This window comes from Schistocerca americana, chromosome 2, assembly GCF_021461395.2.
Source record: "Schistocerca americana isolate TAMUIC-IGC-003095 chromosome 2, iqSchAmer2.1, whole genome shotgun sequence".
Taxonomy (NCBI): Eukaryota; Metazoa; Arthropoda; class Insecta; order Orthoptera; family Acrididae; genus Schistocerca; species Schistocerca americana.
In genome coordinates this window covers 604,927,221-604,940,574 of record NC_060120.1, presented here as the reverse complement: position 1 = coordinate 604,940,574, position 13,354 = coordinate 604,927,221, and the positions used below count along the sequence as shown (strand labels likewise).

At 41.0% G+C, this 13,354-nt stretch overlaps 1 protein-coding gene across 1 annotated transcript in view; it reads left to right on the top strand.

Annotated features, from left to right (window-relative positions):
* Nucleotides 1–13,354, top strand: part of LOC124595925 (ankyrin repeat domain-containing protein 6) — a 674,032-nt gene that overhangs the window by 584,931 nt on the left and 75,747 nt on the right. The window contains exon 3 of the mRNA XM_047134839.1: nucleotides 4,679–4,802. Coding sequence (XP_046990795.1) covers nucleotides 4,679–4,802 — 124 coding nt within the window. The remainder of the gene's footprint in view (nucleotides 1–4,678; nucleotides 4,803–13,354) is intronic.

Sequence of the window (13,354 nt, the reverse complement as noted above, 5' to 3'; positions counted from 1 at the left end):
ATTGATTTCCCGTGGGTCGTGCACGGAGCCCAGCGTTCGCAAAGTGTAGCTGACAAAACGTCAGGTGTGACGTCACAAATTCTTTGTAGGGCCCGTATATCTCGTTGGCCCCATTAATAAGAGCAGGGGTCCTGCCCACTCTCGGCCTTGGGCAAGTTATCTCTCCTTTTAGATGTTTGTTCCATTTAAATTAATAGGGGAACATTCTTGATTTTAAATTTGAATTCTTTTTTATAACATTAATTTGAATATTTTAACTATCATTACCTATTATTTGCATACCATCTATTCAAAGAAAATACAAAAATTAAAAAAAAAGTTTATTTACAACCAAAATAAATATACGAAAATGACTAAATTTGAACCAGCTTTGTCGAAATACGAACTATATGTACAAAGCCGCAAACGACTGCCTGTGCTCCCGGTTGCCCCAGGCGGGGAGTGGGCTGGCCACCCGAGCAATGGGGATCATCGAACATCAAGATGCTGCTGAAGAAGCTCTGCCCCCTCAATTAAAGACGACGGGAGACGGATGCAGAGGAAGAGCAGCTGTTAGGAAGTCGCTGAAGAGGACTTGGGAAAAAAAACCCGAAGGTTGAGAAGATGAGAAAATAGAAAAGTTGAAAGATTCCCTCCGGGGATTTCCTACAGACGGCGCCGATGGTTTTGCAGTTTTTGAGAATCGAGAAGCTTAACAAAATTTTATTCTGTTGAATGAACAAAAATAAATATTATAATAATGAATTTCATTATCTAGAATTTTTGCTCTGAATCTGGTCGTGCATTCGAAATTATACTTTCAGCTACCTTGCAATTTGCGCTCATGGGGTGGGATGAGTGAAAATATAGTTATTTATATCTAAAAATGTCATTTTCCGTGCGCGTAACTGCCTTCGTGCTTTGTCTAAAAAATGAAGCTTTTGATTTTTTACGGTTATTAATATTAAAATGTTGATTTGGGTTAGACTGGATCGGTGACTCCACTTATCTACTACTCAGAGGCCTGTAGCTTGCATTCCACTGATCCCAACCCACCGCCACCTGTGTCAGGTGAGAGCTCATTGGAGGGCAGGGTGGAGGTCTGTTGAGTTTTCCGATGGAAGCTGGTCCTGCCTCGGTGCCAGTGATGGGTGAGAGGACAGTTGAGGGCCTGCAAACAACGTGTCTGCTTACTAGACAAAATGGACCTACACCTGAAGTTATGGTCTGGGGTGCGATTTCGTATGACAGCAGGAGCACTCTCGTGGTTACCCCATGAACCCACACTAAAAGTCTGTACGTAAATCCGGTGATTAGACCTGTCGCGCTGCCATTCATGAGCAGCATTCCAGGGTTTGATTTCCAACAGGATAATGCCCTCCCATGTGCTGCTGCTCTAACCCGACATGCTCTACAGAGTGTCGACATGTTGCCTTGGCCTGCTCGATCACCAGATCTGTCCATTCGAGCACGTATGGGACATCATCAGACGACAACTCCAGTGTCAGCCACAAATAGCATTAACCGTCCCTGTATTGGCCCACCAAGTGAAACAGGGATGGAACTATATTCCACAAACTGACATGCGGCACCTGTGCAACACAATGCATGCACGTTTGCATGCTTGCATTCAACATACTGGTGATTACACCGTTAATAACGTACCAGCATTTCACATTTGCAATGGCTTATCTCCCACTTACATTAATCTGTAATTTCCTAAATGCCGGACGGTGTGGCCGAGCGGTTCTAGGCGCTTCAGCCTGGAACCGCGTAACCGCTACGGTCGCAGATTCGAATCCTGCCTCGGGCATGGATGTATGTGATGTCCTTAGGTTAGATAGGTTTAAGTAGTTCTAAGTTCTAGGGGACTGATGACCTCAGATGCTAAGTCCCATAGTGCTCAGACCCATTTGAACCATTTCCTAAATTTCATTACTCTACATTAATTAGTTTTTGGTGTTGTGATTTTTTTTCATCAGTGTAAAACACCTTAATAACAAGCCAGTTTGTCTTCGTTCCCAATTTATATTTAGCCATTATAACCTTCAGAAAAGTAGAGGTCCACATAAGCCCATGAATTTTGTGGTTTTGGCTCCAATCTAAACGGAAGTAACTACTGGCCCGTTTAGACGTCAATTCAGCTTTTGTTTCTTATTCATTTACATGATTTTCCTTCCAGACTTCTTCCCGTCTCAAGTGTCTGATAACAACATCAGTATGTCAGTCAGATTCCGACTCTGAACTAAGATCGAGTTCAGCCATTGTTTCACAAGGAAATACTGTGCACTACCGGCTAAGAAACTGTCTCCCAATGCGTGCTCTTACTGTGTCGCGCAGCTTTTCCTGAGCTGCGGTGTGCTGCGCTGCCTTACCCCGTGTCGCCTACGTCCCAATGTGTGCATGTCCAAATAATGGGGCGGCTAATATTTTCGCTCGAACTTCGCTTCTTCTGCTGGGCCGTTACACCTTATGTTGGAAATGACGTCCACGGGCGGCTGTACGAGTCTGAATCCGCTTAATTTTACTGGCAAACACTTTCTGCAGATTTCATTCTGATGTGATTCTCACATACGCAGTTATTTCAGTTTTTAAATCGCGAAGCGTGCGTGAGCGACTGCTATAAACTACACATTTTGCTGCTTCCGTAAAGTCTTTTGGAGTATTGCTCGGCAAGTGACGACGCCATAGTTTATTTACAGGACACGTTCCCCAAAAAAGCTCTTCGAGAAGCCGCGTTGCGTTTTTAACTGTGTGCTCCGTAGCGCCATCTTGCTGAAACCGTGAGCAGTTGATTCAGCCTTCCTTTAGCTGACTAATGAAATCGTGAATCATTGACCAATAACGTTCACTGCTCACGGACTCTTAAAAAAATAAAATAAAAATAAAGGTCCAGTAATGCGCCGTCTGGATATTGCTACCGAGTTTTAATTTTCTGGTAATGCAATGAAGTTTCAAGCACAGCACGAATGTTCTCCGTTGACAATAATCGTGTGTATTGTGTGTTAACATGACGAGAGGGGCCGGCCGGTGTGGCCGAGCGGTTCTAGGCGCTTCAGTCTGGAACCGCGCGACCGCTACGGTCGCAGGTTCGAATCCTGCCTCGGGCGCGGATGTGTGTGATGACCTTAGGTTAGTTAGGTTTAAGTAGTTCTAAGTTGTAGGGGACTGATGACCTCTGATGTTAAGTCCCATAGTGCTCAGAGCCATTTGAACCATGACGAGAGAAGTTGACCAGATATGGAAGGTGACATCAAAAATATCGATAGTATTCCTCTCAGTAAGAGTTCTAAACCATTTGCAGTAACCGATTCGACTTTTATGATCCGCACCTTTCAGTTTATCCACTGCCGCCAATTTGTACGGGAACAGTTCTAATGTTTGTCTAACCACTTTATAGGTGGAAGCAAGCCCGATATCTTTTTCTTGTGCCAGCTTGCGCGATGATTTTTCTGGTCTCTACTGCGTAGAGTCAGAAATATCCAACAACTCCTGCTCGTTTAGTTTAGATGGTCTCCCAGAGACTGTCTCTCGAAATTTCTCACAAAGCCGACCAACTTAATTACAACGAGGTACTGCTGTTTCCGGGAACTTTTCAGAAAATTCCTCATGCACCAAATCTGTGTATTTATCACCCTGTCGAAGCACATGTTGGATAAGAAAAAGACGTTCCTCAGAGACTCATTTTACTAAGGTTTGAAGTTCCTCTTGATGTTTTTCCGTGTTTGCGATTTAAAAATTGGGTTATTTTGAAAATCAGCCTTATGCAAACACAATTAATTAATTGCTTCTTTCTTTTTAAGATTTACCCAGACATGTTTCGACACCTTTGTGTCATCTTCTGTGGGTCAATTTTTTTTATTTCTTAAAATTACATCGCTAATTGAACTGTCTCGGTAAATATAAAAATAAAAATATATAAAAAATAAATTAATTAATTGTGTTTGCATCAGGCTGATTTTCAAAACAACTCAATTTTTACATTCCTCAGTTTAAAGCATCACAGACCCCCCAGGGTAGCCGAGCGCGCTACCGCGCTGCTTCCTGGACTCGGGTAGGCGCGCCGGCCCAGGATCGAATCCGTCCGGTGGATTAACGACGAGGGCCGGTGTGTCGGCCAGCCTGGATGTGGTTTTTAGGCGGTTTTCCACACGCCGCTAAGTGAATACCGGGCTGGTCCCCACGTTCCGCCTGTTACACGCGTCGCAGACAGTTGAAACACGTCCGCACTATTTCAAGATTTACACTAGACGCAGACAGTTGGGGTACTCTGATTCCGTCCTGGGGGGTACGGGGTGGCGGCAGGAAGGGCATCCGACCATCCCTAAAACTCACATTGCCAAATCCGTCGTAACCACGCCGATCCTGCGATCGCTGCGGTACTATGGCGTAAGCGCATGAAAAAAAAAATTGAAAGCATCACAACCTGAAAACAATTTGAACATCTAAACGTTACACATCGCATTCAATAGCTTTCATCAACTGAACCAAACAGTTACCGCAACAGTAGAACGATTTAAAAAACAATCGCATTCTGGCAGCATGTGTTCTACCAACTTTGCTTCGATTTTCCAACGGAATCTACATCCCTAGTTCGTAGTCGAGTGCATATCGACTTTCCGAATGCCCCGTACGCTACTTCTAAAAACGCCCCTGTTTAGCTTGCGCTGCTGCTCACATGAGCGTGCCCCTGTCGCAGGTGCCGGCGAGACGGCGGATCGGCGGTGGCGGTAGCGGCGTGCCTGCGTGAGTCTGCGGCCCGCGGCGACACCAGGGAGGCGCTGCGACTTCTCGACGACGGCGCCCCGCTGCTGCCCGACGAGGTAAGCCGTCCTCCGCCTCTCACCTCTCTCTGACCCCTAATGACTGTTTCGGCCGCGCGACTACTAGTTGTAGGTGTACGTCACATGCTTTCGTGTAAATTAGCCGCCAACTACATCCCGAGTGAGACAGTGACGTCAATGACAGTATGATTATTCCGAGTGTGGAGTTCTAAAGGTGGATTCACACTTGCCGGAGCGTAACCGTTACATTTTTGAACGTCGAAGGCGATACGTCAACGTCGAAAGAACGTCGTGACGTTACTGCTGGGTCGTAAAATACTCACCAGAGGCGCTATTTCGTAGTTCGTGACACATCGTCATAAAATGCCGAAATTTAGTTTACAGCAGTTTGCAATGACTGCTGTTGATAATAATGAACAGAGAGCAAAAAAGGCTCTGGGTGAGAAAAATGTTATAAAATCGAGACTGTGAAGGAGAGTTCCACACTCTTAACAAGGATCTGGAAGAGGAGGAGTCATCGTTCTATAAATATTTCAGAATGTCTAAACAATAGTTTTTTTAACTGTTAAGTAAGATACAAATAAAAATTACGAAGATAAATTCAAGGATTCGTGGAGATTGGCCAATGTACCCTCTGCGCAACTAATATCTCCACGAATTTAAAGCAACTAAAGGAAAGACGGAAAACAGAAGAAATGACGATAAATTCAAGATTTAGACGTCCACTATCACCTCGACAGAAGCTCATGATCTGCCTACGGTAAGTCTAAATGGGCCATTTTTGTGTAGCCGGCCGCGGTGGTCTCGCGATTCTAGGCGCGAAGTCCGAAACCGTGCGACTGCTACGGTCGCAGGTTCGAATCCTGCCTCGGGCATGGATGTGTGTGATGTCCTTAGGTTAGTTAGGTTTAAGTTGTTCTAAGTTCTAGGGGACTGATGACCACAGCAGTTGAGTCCCATAGTGCTCAGAGCCATTTGAACCATTTTTGTGTACTTAAACCATGTTTACATATATTTCTGCTTCTTACCGTTCGTCGTTAATTTATTACGAATCTTATTTTAAACGTATGCATGCCGAATCAGTTTTACTCCCGGTTTTTCTTTTCGCTATTCCACTGGAAAAATCGTAAGTAGAGTACACTGAACAAGATACGTATCGTTTATTGCGGTGTATTCCGTCAGTGTATAAAATAAAATACTTTAATTTAATATTGTCGTCCAGTACATATTAGCACCTTTTCGCAATAGCAGTCAGTGGGAAATACTTTCGTATTGGTTCACACTGTGTACTAAATGTATCAGTTGCTTGTCAAGCGGGCTACACTATAGGGAGGGGATGGGGGGTCTACACTATGGGCCGTCGAAAAATTCTTCCCGAGAAACCATGACGTGATGCTGATGTGAAGTGACCTGTCCGTTGACGGCGACTGTGAATGCCACAATTTGAACCACAGAGGAAAATTTTGACGTTACGTACGCGACGGTGACGTTCCGCCAAATGTCAAGTCTCCTAAGACTGCGTTCACAGTGGCACCGGCAACGGTCGGGAGAAGCCGTCGCCAGAGGTCGCCCAATAACACCGGCCGGCAACTTCGCTACAATGGTCCGATCTCCTTCTTCAGTTTTTGGCGGGGTCGAGGAGGTTAGGCTAGATTAGGTTAAAATCTAGTATGTGTATGAAATAGGTTAGGTTTTAACCTCCAACAGTGGGATGGATACCACAATGCCTCTGTGCTCGGACACGAGTGCTACAGTGCGGCTTTTACTATTTAAAAATATGCCGAATGCGTGTAAATGAGCTACATTTGTCTCAGAAGGAATATGGCGAGCACGGTACGCTCTGACTTGAGTTATTGGAATTACCAGGCAGATTTTACGAATATATTAGATGAAGGAAGAAACGTCCGGTTACATACTCGAGATGAATCGTAGTGACCTTCAAAAGCAAGACTACACACACTCTGTTTTGCTGAATTTATTTGACGTTGTGCAGACAAACGTCAGTTAACTTTCAATTACTGTCATTCAACATAAGTTGTGGAAGACAAAGTTTAGAACGGGATACGCCGACCACCTAGAGCACTGAAAGTATAATTATATAAACTACCATGAAACGGGGCTACTTAAGCCACTTTTCAACTTTAAACATCTGCCGTTCAAAATTTATTTACTTTAGAGAGTAACTGATTGAGTTAAAACATGGATATTTTACTCTATTTTATATTTACATATGACAAAATGTTCTGAAACACGTCTATCTGAAGCTGTAAACTGAAAACGTGGTAAATTTAGTTATCCCGTAAAATGGGGTAACAAAGGCCAGTTGTTGGAAATTAACGTTTTGTTCACGTTAGGTGGGATTAGAGTAGCAAAGGCCATATACTGTGCTAAATTAGACATACCAGTTGTTTGAAACACACATTATGATAAAAAATTGAAAACGATTACAGTTTTATACTTCACATATCAAGTTTTTTTTAGAAAGGAAGCTCTACATTTTTATTACAATGTTGGCTTAAAGTTTAGACTGTTTTCTAGCTAGCTGCCATACAGATTTTCTAGCTTAAAGGTGGTGTAAGGGGGAAGTAGCCTTCCACGAGCACTTCCTAAAAACATAATAGATTTACTGGACTTTGAGAGATCAATAATGCGTTCAATGTGGCGTGTCCCTCTTCTTACTGCAACGTTTTTTTGACCTGGGTCATCCGTTACATTTGTTTCACCATAGTTCACTATCATACATGGGTCAACGTTCATGAGTGAGACTGTGAGCTCATCAAACAATTGTTTACGGTTTCCTTGCTCGCAGCTACTCTACTTCTCTTAATATTTTGGCACAACCGATTGTTAGGGGGACTATTGTGTGTCTTTATGAATCATTCGACAAAATCGATGCCTGCATGTTGTCCGTAAATCGTGGTTCATTTCTTCCACATTGGCCATGATAGGTCTTGACAACCAACCTAATATCAAAGACATTAATGGGAATTTCCGATCTCCAAGTCACCCTCACACATTCTGCCAACTGCTGTTGTTCTTCACTGGAGAATACAAACCTTGTTTGTTCCTCCTTTCACTAATGCAGTAAGACACCTTGAAATGCCATACTTTTTACAAGACTGATTTTTAATCTATCTTCGGTTTAATCTTTACACTTTATAGCTCTAACAAGCCTTTGATACTTTCAAACCATATTGTTTCCTAAAAGAAATGAAAATATGCCTGTTATTTCTTTTAAACTTGATACTGTATGGTATGGGATGACAAAAGCCACTCTTTTATAAGTGGCTTATATTACCCCACATTTGACACTACTGTAAACTTTTCAGTATAAAAAAAGTTTTGGAAAAATATGTTGTGAACCAGCAAAGAAGTTCAAGCATATTTGAGTTTATGTTGGGAAATGGTGGTATCAAGCTTCGTTGGTAAACACCAGCAAGCAAAGTTTTGAAGGGTATAAAATTGTGCTAAAATTGATCTGGAACAAAAATAATTTTCTGAACTTACCTTCAAATAATGAACACTTTTCGAAGATACAGAGATAATCTGTGCAATATTACTTACACAATAGCACCAACAAAATCTTACAAAATAAAAACAGTGATGACAACGATAGGATTCAAAGTTTATCTTGAAAAACAGCTTTTGTTACCCCACTAGCTTAAGTAACCCCGTTTTACGGTACATTTGTAAACAGCTTCAAGTAACAGTGTCACCAACCTAATGACATAAAAACGCCAATAAGCAGTAATAATAATTTGTAGACAGCTAATGTCAACCTACCACGACCCAAATAGATTCACCACGGTATTGTAACTTTATAAGACACACCGTTCTTCGCACTTGAACAAATTATTTTTTGAGGTCACAGATAATTTACACCTGAAATTTGCGATGATTTTGCTTACTTGTGGTTTCCAATAAACATGCGATTTTAGTCCATAGATTCTGAACAATATCCCGATTACGATATTTATCAGCCTCAGGATATCGCAAACTTCTTCTTTAACTAAATTTATCAGTTTTTCAGTCCATGTTTCGTGTAGTGTCGGCCAATATGACTGAAGAAAGCAAAGTGATTTGAATTTTACCAGTTGTCGTCCGAAGTTTTTACGTTCGGGAGACGAGATCGGCTATATTGTGACCACAAACGAAGCGCCATATTACAGCATAAAGAATCCTTGACAAACATCTTTGTCAAAGATTTCGCCTAACTTCTTGAACAAATTACGTGAGCGGAGATTACGTGGCTGTACTACTAGTTTCAACGAGAAACGTAATGCGAGAGTTTCTGACGAGTTTCAGAGCGTATCTGTTTTTTAGCAATAGGATCATCATTCTGTCTTCTTTGAACTGTTGCTCTTCTGTTTTCAAATGTAACGTTGAAACTATTTGTCCCCAGTTCCTGCATTGACAGGAGGGTTGTGCCATTGTCCAGGAACAAATAAATTATTTTTAATCTAAATTGGCACTAGCGTTCCATTGCCACAGCTGAAAATGTTCATTTCAAAGGACTGCATTGTCCCCAAAAAAGTTGCAATTTTTACAATGTTAATAATTATCTGTCGTTCAAGCATCTGCACTTTTAACTAGCTCACAAAACGTTCACTTGCATCAGAGTGAGAATACCAGGAAAGCGATTCATTAACTGTACCAGATGAAAAATAGTGTGCATCAGAACTCTTAGAACCCTCTTGTGAGTCATAATTTACTGAAATGCCAGAGCCTTTCTTGTTTGTATTTCTTTTATTAGGGGAACTAAGCCGAATATCGCACCACTTTTTTGGTGTAATTTTGCTGTTACTACTTTTATTAAGTTGCTTTGTTAATTTTTTTAGTAAGCTGGTTATTGGTGTCCCTTTCCGAAGTAATTTAGTGAATATCTCATATAATAAATAATTCAAAAATAAGAATCCACACCAAGTACATTTAGGCAGTTTGGAAAAAAGTATTCCTAATATAGCGCCAGGTGTCCTCCTAATATCGCTCTGTGCTGTATTAGAGATACTAGTTCTAACAATTTTAAAATAGAAGTAAGGAATGAAAATAAATTAACGGAATATTTTAGAATATTATTATATTTCATTACATGTACAATATTATAGTTTTGTCAAACAATTTCACATCGAAAAATGTCATAAACTTCATACAATACATTATACAATGTTGGAATTTATGCTTCCAAACAGAAATCACAAATAAAGCTTTTATGATCAGTAGCTCCAGAACATTCTTCATGACACCGCAATGGACATTTAGTACAAGTCATCCGTTTTTTTCCCTGGGCCTGTCAGCCAACTAAGGACACTGGCAGTCATTTTCACTGTCTGCATCGTCTGTAGTCACTGTCAATGGTTTATCAGGATCTTCATCTGATTCTGAGGATGTCTCTTATGTGGGACATTCCTTTTCTTAATTACAATAGTTTCCTTCTTATGCATGATTTTTCCTTTTTATGTTTTTCAGTGAGTTGATTATTTTTGTTTGATCTATCAGCAAAAACAGTGTTTGCAACATTTTTGTTTGATTTTTTGGAAATGTATTCACTGAGCTTCATTTTATATGGTGTACTTGTCAGAACAGTTGCTGGGCAGCTTGGTCGTCCTCTTTTCTTCAAATGAACAGTTTGGTCTTTCAGTTATGGAAAAGGGCTTATATCTGTCGCAAAAACGTTGCAGTCATTTGCAGATGGTGAGGAAGTTTCACACCTGGCCTGTCCTCGAACAATGGGTGTACCACTCTTGTTTACAGGTGGTTGGGAGCCACTAGGTCCAGGCTGGGGCTCAAGTAGTTCCAGTCTGATGCGACGTGTTTCAGCTGGATATTTGTCAGTTTTTGGTGAATGACGGACAGAGTATTGTGGGTCATCTTGTTGATGAGTGGACATGGCAGAGTCAGCCACTGAAAATTCATGGTCTTGGAAAATGTTGCTGTTCAGTGGATACAGTCCAGTTATTCTAAAACCATATGCTGCTGTAGCTACTGTGGCTGACTTTTCGTAAGGTTCAGCAAACAGCTTTGCAATCTGGAAATGACTCACCACTCTACCTATATGAGTTTTCAACCAGTTTTCTATTTCCTGTGCATAGTAAGTTTTCAGGGGAAACATAAATCTCTGTCAAGAGGTTGCATCTTATGAGAACAGTGAGGTGGTAAACTCACTATATGTTCACAGTTTTCCCTAGCTGACACAAGTAAGGGTAAGTTTCTTGTATGTGAACAGTGTCCATCTAAGACCAGGATCACGGGGTCTTCCTTGGTAGGTTTCACACTTTCTAAAACTGATCTTCAAACCATTTAAGGAAACTTTCAGATTCTATCCATCCTGATTTACGGTAGACAGCCATGTTTCCATTCAATACCCCATCTAATAGCTCTGGCTTTTGATTTTTTCGTGGAAATACAAACAAAGGAAGTATAAAGTGTCGCACTCATGCAAGTAACAAGGGTTACTAACGATCCTCTCTCTGCTGAGGATACAGAGCCAACTTGGCATTTACCTTTCAATGCAACAACTTCCAGTATCTTATGCTGCAGAACAGTCAGACCAGTCTCATTACAATTGTAAAGTCTCTTAGGGTCAAAATTTATCTTTTGTAAAAGGGGTTCATAAATGTCAAAAAAACTGCTGAACATTTTCCCTGCTAAATCTTCTAATATGTTTCACTGATGTTTGTTGTGGTTTTCTTAAACTAAGCTCTGGGTGTCTCCGCATAAATGAGTGGAGCCATTTCCAGCTAGCAATAGTTGTTTCTTTATTAAAAGGGGTTCGTAAAGAATTTTTTTCTACCAAATGAAAAGTCATCTTCTTTCTATGTTTTGCGGATTAACCATAAAATCTGGCCTCCATATCCGGGCAATATTTGACAAGGGATTGCTCTAGCTCATTGTTAAGCACACGTTTTCTTCAAAGTTGTTTTTGGAACGTCAAATTGCTTTGATGCACATCCCAGGCTTATCCCTCTATTCCTAACAGCAATGATAGCTCTTCTCATATTTTCCTAAGTCCACTACTTTCTCTTTTTTAGGTGACATCTGTAACAATACATTATATCTTTTTGCAAGTACAGACAGAGCGATGAAATGTTAGAAATGGTAACATAAAAAAGTGAGCATATTATCACACAGTGCGACATTAGAACGGCAGTAGAATTGCGATATTAGGAGAAAACCAACATTCGACTCTACTGCCAAAATAAACTATACAAACGACGATATGCTGATGTCTTGTTAAGCTACATTATTCTGTGGTTTCAGTTTTATGCCGCACTGTTTAAAAATAGCTTGCCTCTTACAATATTGATTGCTGAGCTTTTGAAACATAAAAAACTTTTCCTGTGCACAAAACTTTAGAAAAATTTCACAACCAACCAAAGATGACACAGTACTAAAGGGTTGCTGTTATACAACTGATGAACGTAATGCTGCCAGGTGGCTACACCTACTTTGTATTATTTAGAAAGGTGCGACATTAGGCTGAGGTGCAATAATAGGCAGAGTTCCACGTGAAGTGCCCTCAGCCACACACCGTTGGGTGGCTTGCGGAGTATAAATGTAGATGTAAATGAAGAAAGGTTATTGCAGAGACATGTCTCAGCACCAGCCTTGCAGATTGTTTCCAGAATACGTGGAGTATGCACTGATATGACTCTTCCTAGAAGGTTAAAGTCGTGTCCCATTCTGGGACACAGCTTTAATGTGTCAGGAAGTTTCATATAACACATAAATTGCTGCAGAGTGAAAAAGTCATTCTGGCAAGTTGCAAGCAAGAAACTTTAGTTTTAAGTAATTTATTCAATGAAGAAAGAACTGTATGTCTGACACTCTTTACAACCTTGGTGTCAAAGGCTCTCCATTACCATAAATGAGTGCACAGCAAACAAATTATAGTGTGTGTAATAAATTATAATAAGTTATTGTGTTACGTGGATAAGCAAATGATTTATTCAGAAATTAGATTTCAGAAGCCACTGAGGAAATAAAATTGTAGTTAGGACACTTAATTCACACAATTGCCCTTAATGACTGTACCACACCGATATGATCTGCAGCCATGTCCTGTCGGGTAGACCGTTCGCCGGGTGCAAATCTCACGATTTGACGGCACTTCAGTGACTTGCACGTCGATGGGGATGAAAATGATGATGATTAGGACAACACAACACCCAGTCAATGGGCACAGAAAATCTTTGATCCAGCCAGGTATCGAAGCCGGGCCCTTAGGATTGACATTCTGTCGCACTGGTCACTCAGCTATCTGTGACTATGACCATGTGTAAACAAAGAAATACAGTCTGCAAACATATTTTTCTCAAAAACGTGTACATAGTATGGAAACATCAAAGTTTTAGGTTTCAGAGGTACAGGATGTAGATTCCACATTACTCATAGGCCACACTTAAATGTACTAGAGAAGTAGCTTAAAGTGGAAAAAAATACACAATTAAAGTAGCAAGAAATGTAATGCATGGCATAATGCAATAAGGAGAATAAGTCCATCACTACATATCCTCTGTTCGCCAATACTGCCATGGACAGATTAGTGTCCAGGACTTAAGAGTCCAACAAGAGGTTGCAAATCTTTTTCCTGT